Source organism: Pristiophorus japonicus, chromosome 27 (genome assembly GCF_044704955.1).
Source record: "Pristiophorus japonicus isolate sPriJap1 chromosome 27, sPriJap1.hap1, whole genome shotgun sequence".
Classification (NCBI taxonomy): domain Eukaryota; kingdom Metazoa; phylum Chordata; class Chondrichthyes; family Pristiophoridae; genus Pristiophorus; species Pristiophorus japonicus.
Window position 1 is genome coordinate 6661934 of NC_092003.1, and position 19314 is coordinate 6681247.

The following is a 19314-nucleotide window of genomic DNA, read 5'->3' on the forward strand; positions in this document are numbered from 1 at the left end:
GATGGGACAGTGTAGAGGGAGCTTTACTCTGTATCTAACCCCGTGCTGTACCTGCCCTGGGAGTGTTTGATGGGACAGTGTAGAGGGAGCTTTACTCTGTATCTAACCCCGTGCTGTACCTGCCCTGGGAGTGTTTGATGGGACAGTGTAGAGGGAGCTTTACTCTGTATCTAACCCCGTGCTGTACCTGCCCTGGGAGTGTTTGATGGGACAGTGTAGAGGGAGCTTTACTCTGTATCTAACCTGTGTAACTGCTGGACACGAATTCGCGATGCAAAACGAGAGGGAGAGAAGAACATTTTAAAATTTATAAATCAACTTTTATTACAGTACTGTTTGAACAATGCTTTATATTGTACAAGCTCTCTTTACGATACCGTATAAAACAAGTTGTCATTTCAAAGTTTACAGGACAATATTTTTTTCCTTTCAAAGATATTTACAGAAAATTGCATGTAATTTTTTTTTTCTCTACAAATCAACAGAAAAAGAGGCCGAACAAACTCGGAGCCTCGAGAGGAATATAAATAAAGCTAAACCTGCAACAAGGGCCAGGTAGCGAGGCAAACACTCGCCCAAACACACTGTACATCGCTTTAAAAAAAAGATTGTCCAGGTTCTGAGCGGAAATGTCCCCCGAGCTACCATCGGGACATCCAACAGCACCTTTCCCTGAACTCCAGCGCCCCCCACCCCGCTCGCCTGCTCCAAATGCAAGAAAAAGATCGACAAACAGGCTCTCCCTTGGCCATCCCAGAGGAGGGGTGAAAGGTCATTCGTGGTGGGGAGGGGCCCCTCTGCCCACGTCAGGGGGTGGCAGTCGGAGGGTGGCGTTTGACAGAACACGTCAAGATGGTCGCTGAGAAAGAACAAGGAGGCAGGAGTGAGGTCATGGCCTATGGCATGATGGGCCCCCGTTGTCTCTCTCTCTCTCGCCCCCCCGGTAACACCAAGGCGCGTGACTGCGATTCCCCGGCACCGACCCTGCCCTGGAAAGCGGCCACGAGACCAGAACAGTGCGCGGCCTGGGAGCGAGTGACACGACCCCCGAAACCCTTGGAGTGCACGAGGGGGCGGGGTCTCGTCTGTGGATACGCTGTGACCTGTAACCTCAGGGTCCCAGCAATTTCCTGGTCGGGGCGAGCGGGTGGGAGGTGGGGGGGAAAGTCAGATAGGTTCCTTGGGTGGTGGGGGAGAAACAGGAAAGCGTACAACTCCACCAAGCTCACCATCTCAACTTCAGGGATCACCTACTGCAGACCTGGACCCCCACCGCCAGGCGGGCAGAGAGGGCGGGAGACGGATCGCCATGCAGGACCGGGGGGGGGGGCAAGGACGGGTTAGTCTCGCAGGGTGCCGGCTGAGGAGCAGGGGAGGAGAGCTGCCACATCCATTCTGCCACACCTCCTCATTCCCGCTCGGATTCCTTCCGGCCAAAGCCGTACGTGGGAACAAACAACCGCACCCCCCACTCTAACGCACACAGTCACACACTTGGGGTGAGGCGGGGGGGGGGGGGGGGGGGGGGGGAGAGCTGCTTAGAAATTGCTAAAATCTATAAAACCAAACCAAGCTCGATTTGTCTTGCAATCTGGAGACATTTCTCCATAACCTCCGACCTGGGATAGGATTCGGCTAAACAGAGCCAACGCTGTGTTGGGAATGAACGAGGGGGGGGGGGGGGGGGGTTAAGTTAGCTCCCTCGGAAAAATATATACAAGCCAGTGACTGACCCGGAGCCTAAAATGTACCAGCATTTACAAAGGCAATTCTGTGCTATGTAAAGAGCGAGCACGGGGGTTAAATGTTGGGGTTCAGCGGTCAGACAGTGGGCGACTAACTCACCCCATCTCTCGGTTTACTTTTCCCATTAGAGATTACTCTCTTGTACCTGGGCGGCAAGAAAAAAAAAATGGCCTTTTTGTGTGCGTGCTCGCTGGGACCAGCGCCATCCGGTGGCCAGAGCTCGGAACTGCGCCGTGACAGTTGACACAGGAATTTACAGTGGGAAAAAGCAGCTGGGTGGGGTGGACAATGATGACAAGAGGAAGTAAGGTTCCAGGACAGGAAGTGCACAACCCTGCTCAGGAGCTGCAACATATAATTAAAACATAGGGAGCGGGAAGAACATTGTTGGAGGGGGGGGGGGGGGGGTGATGGCGGCGTTTCCCATTGCAGCCCAGGCGGGTTAATGGGGACGCTCGGTGTCAGAGTGGCATTACACCACTCTCGCCCAGCACCATGCTACACACTGGAGAGGAGGAGGGGGGGGGGAAGGCAGCTGGTCAGACCAGGAGCTGACCCGGAGATACAGGTGGGCACGGTCACTTTATGCTCGGGAGGTGGGGGGGTGGGAATGACGGGGCAAGACTCCCCACTAGCAGAGAAGTGAAAGGAGCCCGGGTCAAGGGTCAGGCCACGAGCCGACCACAGGACAGGATAGCACAGCGGGAAAGCAGAAGGCTGTCTCAAACCCACAAGAGGGGGAAGGAGAGCGCCGAATGTGCCGATTGGGGAATGGGACCCCTGCCAGCTTAGTGCTCTGCTTCATGCTGGAGCCGGTTAATGGGACCGCATAGTGTACCACCTTACCAAACCCGGACAGTGCGCTCACTGCCAAACCAGTGCAATCAAACACAGGTAAACAGAACTACTGTTGGATGGCACTGTCCCATCAAACACTCCCAGGGCAGGTACAGCACGGGGTTAGATACAGAGTAAAGCTCCCTCTACACTGTCCCATCAAACACTCCCAGGGCAGGTACAGGAGGTTAGATACAGAGTAAAGCTCTCTCTACACTGTCCCATCAACCACTCCCAGGGCAGGTACAGCACGGGGTTAGATACAGAGTAAAGCTCCCTCTACACTGTCCCATCAAACACTCCCAGGGCAGGTACAGGGGGTTAGATACAGAGTAAAGCTCCCTCTACACTGTCCCATCAAACACTCCCAGGGCAGGTACAGGGGGTTAGATACAGAGTAAAGCTCGCTCTACACTGTCCCATCAAACACTCCCAGGGCAGGTACAGGGGGTTAGATACAGAGTAAAGCTCTCTCTACACTGTCCCATCAACCACTCCCAGGGCAGGTACAGCACGGGGTTAGATACAGAGTAAAGCTCCCTCTACACTGTCCCATCAAACACTCCCAGGGCAGGTACAGGGGGTTAGATAAAGAGTAAAGCTCCCTCTACACTGTCCCATCAAACACTCCCAGGGCAGGTACAGGGGGTTAGATACAGAGTAAAGCTCCCTCTACACTGTCCCATCAAACACTCCCAGGGCAGGTACAGCACAGGGTTAGATACAGAGTAAAGCTCCCTCTACACTGTCCCATCAAACACTCCCAGGGCAGGTACAGCACGGGGTTAGATACAGAGTAAAGCTCCCTCTACACTGTCCCATCAAACACTCCCAGGGCAGGTACAGCACGGGGTTAGATACAGAGTAAAGCTCCCTCTACACTACCTGAAGAATGCAGCACAGCCCCAAACTCCACCAGTGTGGCATTTCCCACCTCCTAAGAAATCTCCTAATAATGAAAGGAAACAGTAACTAAACACAAAAACAGGCAGCTCAGGTTGGAGCGTGTGTCTGGTGGATGTGTGTGTTTAAGGAGAGATGATGGAACGGTAGAAATGTGATGCTAAAAATGTCTTTAAAATAAATAATTTTTCAACACTAGTAAATGGCCACGGTGTGCTCATAAATAATCTATTTTATACACACACACACACACAAAGATGGCAACAGAGCTGAGGGAGAGGCGCTGTCTGAAATGTACTCTGCAGAGCCACCCGGTGGCCAGGGTCAGGACCTGCACCGTGACAGCTGACATAAGAAAAACAAATGGGAAATATTGGCGTAGCGATTAACATTGGGAAATGTTGGGGGGGGGCGGAAAGAGACGCAGGGTGGAGAAAGCAGGGTCAAAAATGACAACGGGAAGTGAGGCTTGCGGACAGGAAGTGCGCGAGAATATAAAGCCATTTAATCAAAATGGAGGGGGGGGGGGGGGAGTGAAGCGAACGTGTGGGGCAGTAAGCACACTCCCTCCCACTGGTCTTGTATTGCAGGGCACAATCGTACATCTGGCCGCGAATGCCGCAGTAAAATTAACCGGTGAAGAAAGTCAAAGGTTAAAAAAGCGACGAACCGCCCCCAATCCCTCATTCTCGCACCCCCGCCCTCCCTCCACACCGATTCAACACTCCAGTCATTTTACTGATGTTTTCACCGCCGAGGGGCCAGGTAATACACTCGCTGTGACTGTACCGTCAGCGTTGTCGGGGTGGGGTGTTAATATTTTCGATGCAATCATAAGCCAGCTGATTTCAAAGATTAACAATTTATTTAAAATAAAAACAGAAACCCTGTAAGCTCAATTTTTTTTTTTTTTTGGGGGTTTTTTTTTTGTAAGAAAGTACGCTTTAAACCAAAGTATTAAATCGAACATCTATCACGGGCTCCCAACTAGAACGCTGGTTAAGGTGCAAGGCTCACCGAGCAAATAGTCACTGGTACAGGTGGCTGTAAAGCGACTTTATCCACAGGCTCTCCCCCCCCACCCCACAACCTACCTCCGGCTCCCTGCAGCGCACGCCAATTCTCACGAGCTTTAAAATAAGACCGGCACGTCCCGATCAAGCCCCGCACTGTGCAGTCGCTCCTCCTGCTCGCTGACCACTGGCCCAGCGCACCGCCCCCTCCCCCCCCCCCCCCCCGCCCTGAACGCAACTCGCGAACCTCCGCCAACGCCAAGGGGCAACCTTGCGGCCCCGCGCAGTATCCGACGGACGGAACGGTGTGACTGAACCGTAAGGGACCCGTCGCCAGCCCCCACGTGTCTCAGGCTGCTCTCGCTCGGTCGTTCGGCAACAAGTTCTTGGGCGCCAATCCATTCACTGCTGGGATCGGCCGGAGTCGGTGCAGATGGAGTGAGGGGGGGGGGGGGCACGGAATGCTCACATCTCTTCAGAGGTATTACCGACGCCGGTAATACTCAAGACCCCCAAACAAGCCAGCTCTCTGGAGTTTGGGGGGAGGGGAGGGGGAAATCCAGACATGGACATCTCCGACGAACCCTTGCAGCGAGGGTTGTCCGACCAGCGGGTCAGTAGATGCTCCACAAACCCTCCTCCTCCCCCCCCCCCCCCAAACACGGTCACATCTTTAATTTAAAGATTTCTCACACGCGCCACGCAGAGAGGGAGGAGGGGGGGGGAAGGGCGGCTGTCCGGGGGCCTAAACCGGGGAAGTCAAGCTTCCGGGTCCTCGGTCAGAACTGGTGGTCAAGCAGCGACTGCACGGCCGTGGTCTCCGGCTCCTCCTTCTGCTCCCATTCCTTCGGCTCGTGGGCCCCTCCCTGGGGCAGCCACTCTGCTCGTGGGGAAGAGCCGTCTGCTTCAGGGACTTGGCCCAAGTCACAGGGCTGGAGACAAGGGGCCTGCAGTGACCAGAGAAAGAAAAAAGGCAGCTTAGGAACGAATTGTTACAATAAAAGGCACTGGAGAAGGACTTGCATTTCTATAGCGCCTTTCACAACCACCGGACGTCCCAAAGCGCTTTACAGCCAATGAAGTACTTTCTGAAGTGTGGTCACTGTTGTATTGTGGGAAACGCGGCAGCCAATTTGCGCACAGCAAGCTCCCACACCCAGCAATGCGATAACGGCCGGATAATCTGTTTTTTTTGTGTTATGTTGATTGAGGGACAAATAACGGGCAGGATTCCGGGGATAATGCTCCTGCCCCTCTTCGAAATAGTGCCACGGGATCTTTTACGTCCACCTGAGGGGGCAGATGGGGCCTCGGTTTAACGTCTCATCCGAAAGACCATACCTCGGACAGCGCAGCACTCCCTCAGTACTCATCATCATAGGCAGTCCCCTCGAAGCGAGGATAACTTGCTTCCACGTATATTCCGGATCCCGAACTACATCCTGAAGGGTGGAAGATGCCTGTGGGTGGATTGTTTTAACGTGGGGTGACCGTTGCACACCAGCCACCACACGGGGCTTGACAGAGCGAGGTCTTGGTCCAGGGGCAAGGGTTAACCAGGACGACTGGAGACCAGCTCTGCTGCACGGACCCAGTACGCGCACATATCGCACAGTGTGGGGCTGGGCCCGTGCTGCCCCTGGGCCCTCGCCTCTTCTGGGCCCCGAACTCTCACCTATCCCGGGCCCCGGGTCACTTCCCTCTACAAACTCTTGCCTCAGTTCTGCACTGGGAGTGTCAGCCTAGATTTTTGTGCTCAAGTCCCTGGAGTGGGACTTGAACCCACAACCTTCTGACTCAGACGAGGGTGCTGCGCACTGAGCCACAGCTGACACTGCAAACAAAAAGATTAACGAGGATGATACCAGAACTGAGGGGTTATAGAAACATAGAAAATAGGGGCAGGAGCCGGCCATTCGGCCCCTCGAGCCTGCACCACGATTCAATAAGATCATGGCTGATCATTCACCTCAGTACCCCGTTCCTGCTTTCTCTCCATACCCCTTGATCCCTTTAGCCAGAAGGGCCACATCCAACTCCCTTGAATATATCCAATGAACTGGCCTCAACAACTCTGCGGCAGGGAATTCCACAGGTTCACAATTCTCAGTGAAGAAGTTTCTCCTCATCTCGGTCCTAAATGGCTTACCCCTTATCCTTAGACTGTGACCCCTGGTTCTGGACTTCCCCAACATCGGGAACATTCTTCTCGCATCTAACCTGTCCAATCCTGTCAGAATCTTGTAAGTTTCTATGAGATTCCCTCTCATCCTTCTAAAGTCCAGTGTGTAAAGGCCCAGTTGATCCAGCCTCTCCTCATATGTCAGTCCCGCCATCCCGGGAATCAGTCTGGTGAACCTTCGCTACACTCCCTCAATAGCAGAACGTCCCTCCTCAGATTAGGAGACCAAAACTGAACACAATACTCCAGGTGTGGCCTCACCAAGGCCCTGTACAGCTGCAGCAAGACCTCCCTGCTCCTATACTCAAATCCCCTAGCTATGAAGGCCAACATACCATTTGCCTTCTTCACCGCCTGCTGTACCTTTATGTCGACTTTCAGTGACTGATGAACCATGACACCCAGGTCTCGTTGCACCTCCGCCTTTCCTAATCTGCCGCCATTCAGATAATATTCTGCCTTCATGTTATACGTAATAGGAAAAGGCTGAGGGGGCGACCCGATTGAGGTCTTTAAGATTATGAAAGGGTTCAATCGGGTAGACATAGAGAGGATGTTTCCTCTTGTGGGGTAGGCCAGAACTAAGGGGCCATCAATATAAGACAGTCACTGATAAACCCAATGGGGAATTCAGGAGAAACTTCTTTACCCAGAGAGCGGTGAGAATGTGGAACTGCCACAGGGAGGGGTCGAGGTGAATAGTATCGATGCATTTAAGGGGAGACTGGATAAACACATGAGGGAGAAAGGAATAGAAGGATATGGTGATGGGGTGAGATGACGAGGGGTGGGAGGGGGCTGGTGTGGAGCATAAACCCCGGCACGGAGCGGTGGGCCCAATGGGCACTACATTTTATCGAACTACACAAGTCCAACTGGCAGAGAGCATAGGTGTCTCCATTTTCAGTGTCGTAAGTCAGTCATCCCAAGAGTCTGTCCTCAAGTCATGGCTGGGTGTCAGTCAGGGCTCAGTCGGCAGCACACTCACCTCGGGGTCAGGTCGTGGGTTCAGAGCCTCGAGCACATAATCCCGACTCCCAGTACGGCGCTCCCTCAACGCCGCGCTGTCAGAGGGGCGGTACTGAGGGAACGCCGCGCTGTCAGAGGGGCGGTACTGAGGGAGCGCCGCACTGTCGGAGGGGCGGTACTGAGGGAGCGCCGCACTGTCGGAGGGGCGGTACTGAGGGAGCGCCGCACTGTCGGAGGGGCAGTACTGAGGGAGCGCCGCACTGTCGGAGGGGCAGTACTGAGGGAGCGCCGCACTGTCGGAGGGGCGGTACTGAGGGAGCGCCGCACTGTCGGAGGGGCGGTACTGAGGGAGCGCCGCACTGTCGGAGGGGCAGTACTGAGGGAGCGCCGCACTGTCGGAGGGGCAGTACTGAGGGAGCGCCGCACTGTCGGAGGGGCGGTACTGAGGGAGCGCCGCACTGTCGGAGGGGCGGTACTGAGGGAGCGCCGCACTGTCGGAGGGGCGGTACTGAGGGAGCGCCGCACTGTCGGAGGGGCGGTACTGAGGGAGCGCCGCACTGTCGGAGGGGCGGTACTGAGGGAGCGCCGCACTGTCGGAGGGGCGGTGCTGAGGGAGCGCCGCACTGTCGGAGGGGCGGTGCTGAGGGAGCGCCGCACTGTCGGATCTACCATCTTTCCGATGAGAGCGGTTACCGACCTGGGTCCTCGGTAGGCTGCCTTTGGCGGGCGTGCCCAGCGCGCTGCCGCTGGAGTGGGTTGCGGAGCCGGTGTCCCAGTCGCCGCTGGGCGGGCCGCTGGCCCCTCGCCGGCCCGGCAGGCTCCACTTGCCGTGAGGCCCGTCGTAGGTGAAGTTGGTGGAGGAGGCCAATCCGGCTCGGTGGAGGACCCGGACCGGCCCCGAGCCGTCCAGCTGGGTGCCCGCCGGGAAACGCTCGCCTTGCGAGGCCATGGACACCAGGGAGCTGTTGAAGGAAAGCTGGCTGGCAGACAGCCTCTGACCGAGGAGGCCCTGGATGGAGGAAGTCCTTTGCAAGGTGTGGCTGCTCTCCCGCCGAGGCTCCGACTGGGCCAAGAGAGACAGCTGTAGAGGCTGCGGCCGAACTGTCCACGGTCCCAGCTGAGAGTTCGCATCATTTCCTGTGGACACAATGGCCCCAATTAACTACAACAACAACTTGCATTTATATACAGCCGCCACTTGTATTTATATACCGCCTTTAAAGCACTACATCCCAAGGCGGAGGTAAAAACCGAGCAGCATAAGGAGAAACTAGCGCAGGTGACCAAAAACTTGGTCAAAGAGGTAGGTTTTAAGGAGCGTCTTGAAGGAGCAGAGAGGCGGAGAGGTTTAGGGAGGGAGTCCCAGAGCTTGGGGCCCAGGCAACAGAAGGCACGGCCACCGATGGTGGAGCGATTATAATCAGGGATGCTCAGGAGGACAGAATTAGAGGAGCGCAGACATCTCGGGGGATTGGAGGAGATTACAGAGATAGGGAGGGGTGTGGGCCATGGAGGGATTTGAAAACAAGGATGAGAATGTTAAAATTGAGGCATTGTTTAACCAGGAGCCAATGTAGGTCAGCGAGCACAGGGGGTGATGGGTGAGCGGGACTCGGTGCGAGTTAGGACACTGGGCAGTGAGCACAGGGGGTGATGGGTGAGCGGGACTCGGTGCGAGTTAGGACACTGGGCAGCGAGCACAGGGGGTGATGGGTGAGCGGGACTGGGTGCGAGTTAGGACACTGGGCAGTGAGCACAGGGGGTGATGGGTGAGCGGGACTCGGTGCGAGTTAGGACACTGGGCAGTGAGCGGGACTCGGTGCGAGTTAGGACACTGGGCAGCGAGCACAGGGGGTGATGGGTGAGCGGGACTCGGTGCGAGTTAGGACACGGGGGCAGCGAGCACAGGAGGTGATGGGTGAGCGGGACTCGGTGCGAGTTAGGACACGGGGGCAGCGAGCACAGGGGGTGATGGGTGAGCGGGACTCGGTGCGAGTTAGGACACGGGGGCAGCAGAGAATTGGATAAGTTGGAGTTTACTGGAGAGTGGAAGGTCGGGGAGCTTGGCCAAAGAGGTAGGTTTTAAGGAAGAGAGCAAGGCGGAGAGGTGTAGGGAGGGAGCTCCAGGGACAGGAGAGCGTGGGAACAGTCTATTCCAGAGAGGGCGTCCACAACGTTGAGAGGGGGGGGGGGAGACACTGGAAGGGCCGGAGTCGATGTCGGGACGGGAAACACTCACCTGAGGGAGGCTGGCTGGTGGTGACGGGCCCCTGGGGGTTTGAAGCCCCCAGCCCACTCTGCGATGTGCTGCTGTGGGTCACGTGCACCGTCGGGTTGTTGCTGATGGACGATGAGCCCCCGCCACAGTCAGAGTCCTCGATGTTGCCCCCGCTGTTGCAGCCGGCGCCACATCCCTTCTGCAGCCTGGCGGGCGAGAGAGAGAGAGAGAGAGAGAGAGAGAGAGAGAGAGAGAGAGAGAGAGGATTGGGAAGGCCATACGACGACTAGATCTGATGCCTGCTCGATGGTCCTTGAAGGGCTCCCAAGGCCCGGGCGCCAATTTGGGAGAGTGGGGGGGGGGGGGCAGAGGTGATGAATGGGCGAGGCCACACACGAGGTTTTGGGAGTCTGAAGATATTCCCGACCACTTCTCCGTCCCCGCTGATCCCAGACGGACATCTTTATCGGGTGCTACGTCGACAACCATTTGCCATTACCAAAGGTGTCCATTACAAAGGTCTGGTATGGAGGAGTTCAGAAGCAGAGCGGTCACATCACTGGACCAGTAAATCCAGAGGCCTGAACCACCACTCCAGGTGTGGGCTCACCAGGGGCCCTGTACAGTTGTAGCAAGACGTCCTTACTCTTATACTCCAACCCTCTTGTGATAAAGGACAACATGCCATTTGCCTTCCTGATAGCATGCAGGTACAGCAACCAAACTTTGTGTTTGCGCTCAGGGGTGAATCTTTGGAAGTCTCTGCCCCAGAGGGCTGTGCAGGCTCAGTTGTTGAGTGTATTCAAGGCCGAGACCGATAGATTTTTGGATATTAAGGGAATCAAGAGATATGGGGACAGTGCCGGAAAGTGGAGTTCAGGTCGAAGATCAGCCGTGATCTTATTGAACGGCAGAGCAGGCTCGAGGGGCCGAATGGCCGACTCCTGCTCCTAATTCTTATGTATCCCACTCTGAGCGAAGATGGACACAGACCAGTCCTGTGAATTTGGAACTGGTTCGAAGGGCTGAATGGCCTCCTCCTGTTTCTGTGCAAGGGGACGAAACATACATAGAAACAGACAATAGGTGCAGGAGTAGGCCATTGGGCCCTTCGAGCCTGCACCACCATTCAATGAGTTCATGGCTGATCATGCAACTTCAGTACCCCATTCCTGCTTTCTCTCCATACCCCTTGATCCCTTTCGCTGTAAGGGCCACATCTAACTCCCTCTTGAATATATCTAATGAACTGGCCTCAACAACTCTCTGTGGTAGAGAATTCCACAGGTTCACAATTCTCTGAGTGAAGAAGTTTCTCTTCATCTCGGTCCTAAATGGCTTACCCCTTATCCTTAGACTGTGACCCCTGGTTCTGGACTTCCCCAACATCGGGAACATTCTTCCTGCATCTAACCTGTCCAGTCCCGTCAGAATTTTATATGTTTTTATGAGATCCCCTCTCATTCTTCTAAATTCCAGTGAATATAAGCCTAGTCGATCCAGTCTTTCTTCATATGTCAGTCCTGCCATCCCGGGAATCAGTCTGGTGAACCTTCACTGCACTCCCTCAATAGCAAGAATGTCCTTCCTCAGATTAGGAGACCAAAACTGCATACAATACTCAAGGTGTGGTCTCACCAAGGCCCTGTACAACTGCAGTAAGACCTCCCTGCTCCTATACTCAAATCCCCTCACTAGGAAGACCAACATGCCATTTGCTTTCTTTAGTGACTGCTGTACCTGCATACCTACCTTCAATGGCTGATGTACCATGACACCCAGGTCTCATTACCCCTCCCCTTTTACTAATCTGTCACCATTCAATAATATTCTGCCTTCCTATTTTTGCCACCAAAGTGGATAACCTCACATTTATCCACATTATACTGCATCTGCCATGCATTTGCCCACTCACCTAACCTGTCCAAGTCACCCTGCAGCCTCTTAGCATCCTCCTCACAGCTCACACCGCCACCCAGCTTAGTGTCATCTGCAAACTTGGAGATATTACACTCAATTCCTTCGTCTAAATCATTAATGTATATTGTAAATAGCTGGGGGTCCCAGCACTGAGCCCTGCGGCACCCCACTAGTCACTGCCTGCCATTCTGAAAAGGACCCGTTTATCCCGACTCTCTGCTTCCTGTCTGCCAACCAGTTCTCTATCCACGTCAATACATTACCCCCAATACCATGTGCTTTAATTTTTCACACTAATCTCCTATGCGGGACCTTGTCAAAAGCCTTTTGAAAGTCCAAATACACCACATCCACTGGTTCCCCCCTTGTCCACTCTACTAGTTACATCCTCAAAAAATTCTAGACGATTTGTCAAGCATGATTTCCCTTTCGTAAATCCATGCTGACTTGGACCGATCCGGTCACTGCTTTCCAAATGCGCTGCTATTTCATCTTTAATAATTGATTCCAACATTTTCCTCACCACCGACGTCAGGCTAACCGAAGGGTTAGGGAAGCAAGAGGGGTAAGATGGAGTCATGACACAGATCAGCTGCACGAGGGGGTGGAGGAGCCCGAATGGCGACCGCGGCAGGCCCACCAGCCGCTACCTCCGCGTTAGCCCTTACCTCTCCCAGCTGGAGATGAACCAGCTGGAGATGTTCCTCAGGCTGATGGGGTCGCCCCAGATGCTGCGGAGCTGGCCGTGCTGGCCCGCGTACGAGGTGGTGAGTGGAGAGACGTAGATTGGGTAGCCGATGGGCTGGTCGCACGAGGAGTTGATCATGTTGCGCAGGGCCTGCTTGGCGTTCTGGATGCTGCCCCGCTCCGGGTTACGGTTGCGCAGGAACACCAGCTCCTGCTGCTGCCCCGACCACAGGCCCCGCACGCACTCCCGGTTCACCTGTGACCAAAGGAGGGGAGGTGAAAGGAGACAAAACAGTCTAAAAAAAAACAATCTTTAATGCCAAGCACGTCAATCCTATCCTGCGCACGGCTCTGGTCATTCACTGGATGTACGAGTCACCAGTATGGCCCAGCATTTATTGCTCATCCCCAATTGCCCTTCCCTGCCCCCCCCCCCCCCCCCCCCCACCCCACAGTTGCCCTCGAGAAGGTGGTCGTGAGCCGCCCTCGAACACGAGAGTGGCTCGCACGGCCATTTCACGGGGCAGTTACGAGTCAGCCACGTGGCTGTGGGTCGAGAGTTACATACCGGCCAGACCGGGTAAGGGCGGTAGATTAACTTCCATAAAGAGGACATTCATGATCCAGATGGGTTTTTAACCGACAATCCTGTCGTTTCGTGGTCACCATGACTAATGCTGCTTTGTAATTGCAGATTTATTTAATAAACTGAATTTCAATTCCCCAGCTGCCGCGGTGGGATTCGAACTCACGTCTCCGGATCATCAGTCCAGGGCCTCTGGATTACGAGTCCAGTGACACGACTGCAACACCGTGTATCTCATTGAAACACACACAATTCTTACAGGGCTTGACAGGGTAGATGCAGGGAGGGTGTTTCCGCCGGGGCTGGGGAGTCTAGAACCAGGGGTCACAGTCTCGGAATAAGGGGCCGGCCATTTAGAAAGAAAAAAGACTTGCATTTATATAGCGCCTTTCACAACCATTGGATGTCCCAATGTGTTTTAGAGTCAACGAAGTACTTTTGGAGTGTAGTCACTCCTGGAATGTGGGAAATGCGGCGGCCAATAGGCGCACAGCAAGCTCCCACTGCAATGTGATAAAGACCCAGATCATTTGTTTTTGTTACGGTTAATTGAGGTATAAATATTGGCCAGGACAGCGAGGATACCTCCCCTGGCTCTTCTTCGAAATAGCGGTCGTGGGTTTTATGTCCACCTGAGAGAGCAGACGGGGCCTCGATTTAACGTCTCATCTGAAAGACCGCCCCTCCCTCAGCACCGCCCCTCCGACAGTGCGGCACTCCCTCAGTACTGCCCCTCCGACAGTGCGGCACTCCCTCAGCACCGCCCCTCCGACAGTGCGGCACTCCCTCAGTACTGCCCCTCCGACAGTGCGGTGCTCCCTCAGTACTGCCCCTCCGACAGTGTGGCACTCCCTCAGTACTGCCCCTCCGACAGTGCGGCATTCCCTCAGTACTGCCCCTCCGACAGTGCGGCGCTCCCTCAGCACTGCCCCTCCGACAGTGCGGCACTCCCTCAGCACTGCACTGGGTGTGTAGTTCTGGATTTTTGTGCTCGAGTCTTGGAGCGGGACTCGAACCCACAATTTTCTGACTCAGAAGAGAGTGCGCTGCCCACACTGTGCCACCGCTGAGATGAGGAGGAATTTCTTCACTCCGAGGGTTGTGAACCTTTGGAATTCTCTGCCCCGGAGGGCTGTGGCTGAGCATATTCAAGGCTGAGATCGATAGATTTTAGGACTAATGGGTAATTAAAGGGCATGGGGATCGGGCGGGAAAGTGGAGTTGAGGCCGAAGATCAGCCGTGATCTCATTGGATGGCGGAGCAGGCTCGAGGGGCCGAACGGCCAACTCCTGCTCCCAATTGATACGCAAGGCGACATAACGTGTAACACGGTGCAAGTCAGAGCAGGGCGTACCTTGATGACGCGGAAGCTCAGGTAGCGTTTGTTCAGCATGATGATCTTGTACTCGTCGCTGCCGTCGTCCATCACATGGCGCAGGGCCAGCAACGACTGGGTGTTAGTGAGGATGGCGCTGCGCCAGGCCGGGTCGCCCTCGTGGGAGATCACCATCTTCTCCTCATTGCTGGTGATGGCGTCGTACAGCACGGCTGGATCATCGTACTCGTCGGGGGAGGTGAAGTGATCCTGGGCCGGGGGAGGAGGGGGAAGAGGCCGCACGTCAGACGGACCCCGAACCGCAAAGCCCAGAGACGCCCCCCCCACCTCCCTCAGAGCTCGTTGGGCGAGTCCACGTCCCGGGGAGGGGGTGAGTCTCTCTCATTTCCCCCCCCCACCGACCTCCCCGCCCCCTGGTGCAATCGGTTCACTGGTCCGCACAGATACACAGCTACCCAGGAGGAAATGCCTTCTGGAAAACCCAGGCTTGCCCTCCGACCCCTCCGTCCATTAGTCCGACTCCCCTGTCCTCTCCACCCTTCCCTCTCCCTCCGTCCTGCACCCCTGCCCTCCCCATACTGCGCCCCACCTCCGCCCTGCCCAGCCACTCTGACCTTCTCCCTTCCCTCTCCCTCCGTCCTGCACCCTACCCTTCCCATATTGCTCCCCCCCCCACCCCACCCTTCTCTCTCCCTCTCGCTCCCCACCATCCACCCTGCCCTTCCCCCAGTGTCCTGCACCCCGCACTGCCCCCCCAACCCCCCCACACATCCTCCCCCACCCCCGCTGCTCCTCCGCCCCCCCCCCCCCCGCATGTAATTGGACGAGTCCGCTCCGGCCGCCCCCGTGACCTCGCCCCCCCCCGCCTCCCACACCCCCATCCCCCCACACCCCCACGTGACCTCGCCCCGTACCTGATGCAGTTTCAGTGACATCCGGATCCCGGGGGCCACCACCTTCTGCAGCAACTCCATGTCGACGAAGACCCACTCGTCCCGCGGGCAGGTGATGCGGAAATCCCCTTTAAACAGGGCGTGCAACCCGTACAGGAAGGGCTCCAGACTGCTGCAAGAGAGAGCGCGTGGGGGGACGGGGGGGTAGAGACAGAGGGAGGACAGAGCGAGAGAGAAGGTAGGATTAGTGCCGACTGTCCCTGCAGCCCAGCGTAATCCATGACACTATGTGCTGGGATTCTCACCCGGTGTGTCCTAACTCGCACCGGATCCCGCTCACCCTCACCCCGTGCTCGCTGACCTACATCGACTCCCGGTTAAGCAACACCTCAAATCCTTCCATGGCCTCGCCCCTCCCTATCTCTAATCCCCCCCCCCCCCCCCCCCCGCCCGAGATGTCTGCGCTCCACTAATTCTGGCCTCTTGCAGATCCACGATTTGAGATTCCACCATTGGTGGCCTTCAGCTGCCTGGGCCCCAAGCTCTGGAACTCCCTCCCTAAACCTCTCCGCCTCGCTCTCCTCCTTTATGACGCAGCTTAAAACCTGCCTCTCTGACCCAGCTTTTGGTCACATGTCCTAACATCTCGTGTGTTTCAGTGTCGAATGTTGGGACGTTTGACTACATTAACGGTATGCAGTTGTGAGCCTGGCGGATGAACTGGAAATGTGTAGTGTGAGTGTTAACATAGAAAGTAGGTGCAGGAGTAGGCCATTCGGCCCTTCGAGCCTGCACCACCATTCAATATGATCATGGCTGATCATGCAACTTCAGTACCTCATTCCTGCTTTCTCCCCATACCCCTTGATCCCTTTAGCCGGAAGGGCCACATCTAACTCCCTTTTGAATATATCTAACGAACTGGCCTCAACAACTTTCTGTGGTAGAGAATTCCACAGGTTCACAATTCTCTGGGTGAAGAAGTTTCTCCTCATCTCGGTCCTAAATGGCTTACCCCTTATCCTTAGACTGTGTCCCCTGGTTCTGGACTTCCCCAACATCGGGAACATTCTTCCTGCATCTAACCTGTCCAGTCCCGTCAGAATTTTATACGTTTCTATGAGATTCCCCTCTCATTCTTCTAAATTCCAGTGAATATAAGCCTAGTCGATCCAGTCTTTCTTCATATGTCAGTCCTGCCATCCCGGGAATCAGTCTGGTGAACCTTCGCTGCACTCCCTCAATAGCAAGAATGTCCTTCCTCAAATTAGGAGACCAAAACTGAACACAATACTCCAGGTGTGGCCTCACCAAGGCCCTGTACAACTATCCTAAGACCTCCCTGCTCCTATACTCAAATCCTCTCGCTATGAAGGCCAATGTGCCATTTGCCTTCTTCACCGCCTGCTGTATCGGCGGTAAATCTTTGTTAATATACCGACTAGTTCTTAATTGCAATGAATTCTTAAGCGGAGAACCCATGAAGCAAATACATTACCCCTCTGAATCCCCAGCCCCCCCCACCCCACCTCAGTCACAAAGCCCACAAGCCCCATCCTATCTACACCATATTCCAGCTCACCACTGCCATTCTTCCAACTGTGGTCGCTGGAGGTGAAAGGCCCGCCGTCGGTATGCAGATTCGGTGCCGCCCTGCCACGCCCTGCGCGCTCCCTTACCTGGCGGACATGCTGTGCGAGGCCGTTCCCAGGGCTCTCCGGCCCAGGATGCAGAGTCCGAAACACAAGGTCACCAGGTGGGAGTTCCTGTCGCTTTCCACGGACTGCATGAGGAGGGAGCAGAGAGGGATGGTCACGTTAGCCGCCGAGTTAGACAAGGAATTCAGTATCGCCAGCTGTGGCTCAGTGGGTAGCACCCTCGTCTCTGAGTCAGAAGGTTGTGGGTTCAAGTCCCACTCCAGAGACTTGAGCACAAAAATCTAGGCTGCCACTCCCAGTGCAGTACTGAGGGAGCGCCGCGCTGTCGGAGGGGCAGCACTGAGGGAGCGCCGCGCTGTCGGAGGGGCAGCACTGAGGGAGCGCCGCGCTGTCGGAGGGGCAGCACTGAGGGAGCGCCGCGCTGTCGGAGGGGCAGCACTGAGGGAGCGCCGCGCTGTCGGAGGGGCAGCACTGAGGGAGCGCCGCACTAACCTGGGGCCAATATTTATCCCTCAACCAACATAACAAAAACAGATTATCGGGTCATTATCACATTGCTGTGTGTGGGAGCTTGCTGTGCACAAACTGGCTGCTGTTTCCCCCACATTACAACAGTGACTACACTCCAAAAGTACTTCATTGGCTGTAAAGCGCTTTGAGACATCCGATGGTCATGAACGGCGCTACATTAATGCAAGTCTTTCTTTGCTTCCGTTCGTTTAGGGCTTGGCAATGCAGACCAGGAGTGCACCACTTTCGAGCATGTTGCGCTGGGTTAGGGGAGTCACTACAGTGGAGGAGATCATGGCAGAGATACAATTGCTCCTGCTCACTATCCAGCAATGTCCCACTGGAAGGAGTTGAGCGTAGGGAGAGGTTGGGGTTCGGGGGAGACTCCCTCGGGTCCCGGCGCCCAATCTTGACCCCCAACCCCTTCCCCCACCGGCCCCCGACAAATGGACCCGGCTGACACCTGGGGGGGAGGGGGGGGGTTGCTAGGGGGCCTACCTTGTCCCGCCGGCTGGCACAGTACTGGATCCAGTCCAGGTAGACGTTGCAGAAGGAGGCCAGGGAGACGCCCTGCAGGCGGTGGTCGTAGTCCTCGTCGATGTTGTGGTTGAAGGTGGGATCGCTGTCAGCGTAGCTGGGGTTGGAGCAGGGCCGCAGCACCTCCTGGATTGCCTCGCTGCTCACCCACTCCTCCAGCTTCGGGGAGCAGATGACGTAGTAGACAATACTCTGGCGAGAGAGAGAGAGAGAGAGAGAGAGACTTTGCTAACAGCGCCACCTCCAGCCGGCCCTTTTGGGTGTCAGCTGTGGCCCAGTGGGCAGCACTCTCGCCTCCAAGTCAGCAGGTTTGTTAGTTCGAGTCCCACTCCAGGGACTTGAGCCCACAATCCAGGCCAACACTCCAGTGCGGTGCTGAGGGAGCGCCGCACTGCCGGAGGGGCCGTCTTTCAGATGGGACATTGAACCGAAGTCCCGTCTGCCCGCTCAAGTGGATGTAAAAGATCCCATGGGACTATTGGAAGAGGAGGAGAGTTATCCCTGGTGTCCTGTGGCCAATACTACTTTACTCTGTATCTAACACCCTGTACCTGCCCTGGGAGTGTTTGGTGGGGGGTGTAGAAGGGGGGGGGGGTGTAGAAGGGGGGGGGGGGGGTGTAGAAGGGGGGGGGGGGTGTAGAAGGGGGGGGGGTGTAGAAGGGGGGGGGGGGGGGTAGAAGGGGGGGGGGGTGTGTAGAAGGGGGGGGGGGGGGGGGTGTAGAAGGGGGGGGGGGGTGTGAGAAGGGGGGGGGGGGGTGTAGAAGGGGGGGGGGGGTGTGTAGAAGGGGGGGGGGTTGTGTAGAAGGGGGGGGGGTTGTGTAGAAGGGGGGGGGGTTGTGTAGAAGGGGGGGGGGTGTGTAGAAGGGGGGGGGGTGTTAGAAGGGGGGGGGGGTGTGTAGAAGGGGGGGGGGGGTGTGTAGAAGGGGGGGGGGGTGTGTAGAAGGGGGGGGGGGTGTGTAGAAGGGGGGGGGGTGTGTAGAAGGGGGGGGGGTGTGTAGAAGGGGGGTGGGGGTGTGTAGAAGGGGGGGGGGGTGTGTAGAAGGGGGGGGGGGGTGTGTAGAAGGGGGGGGGGTGTGTAGAAGGGGGGGGGGTGTAGAAGGGGGGGGGTGTGTAGAAGGGGGGGGGTGTAGAAGGGGGGTGGGTGTGTAGAAGGGGGGGGTGTGTAGAAGGGGGGGTGTGTAGAAGGGGGGGTGTGTAGAAGGGGGGGTGTGTGTAGAGGGGGGGGGGGGGGGGGAGTAGAAGGGGGGGGGAGTAAGAAGGGGGGGGGAGTAGAGGCTGAGGGGGGGAGTAGAAGGTGGGGGGGGGAGTAGAAGGGGGG

General features: G+C 56.2%; 1 protein-coding gene across 1 annotated transcript in view; it reads right to left on the minus strand.

The window, feature by feature from the left end:
• Nucleotides 1-298: 298 nt before the first annotated feature.
• The window catches only part of LOC139239331 (pecanex-like protein 3), an 89544-nt gene continuing 70528 nt past the window's right edge, over nucleotides 299-19314 (minus strand). Inside the window, exons 22-29 of the mRNA XM_070868006.1 lie at nucleotides 17958-18188; nucleotides 16971-17074; nucleotides 15313-15460; nucleotides 14417-14647; nucleotides 12457-12731; nucleotides 9890-10074; nucleotides 8348-8787; nucleotides 299-5446 (exon numbers count right to left, since the gene is read on the minus strand). Coding sequence (XP_070724107.1) covers nucleotides 5279-5446; nucleotides 8348-8787; nucleotides 9890-10074; nucleotides 12457-12731; nucleotides 14417-14647; nucleotides 15313-15460; nucleotides 16971-17074; nucleotides 17958-18188 — 1782 coding nt within the window. The 3' untranslated portion in view covers nucleotides 299-5278. The remainder of the gene's footprint in view (nucleotides 5447-8347; nucleotides 8788-9889; nucleotides 10075-12456; nucleotides 12732-14416; nucleotides 14648-15312; nucleotides 15461-16970; nucleotides 17075-17957; nucleotides 18189-19314) is intronic.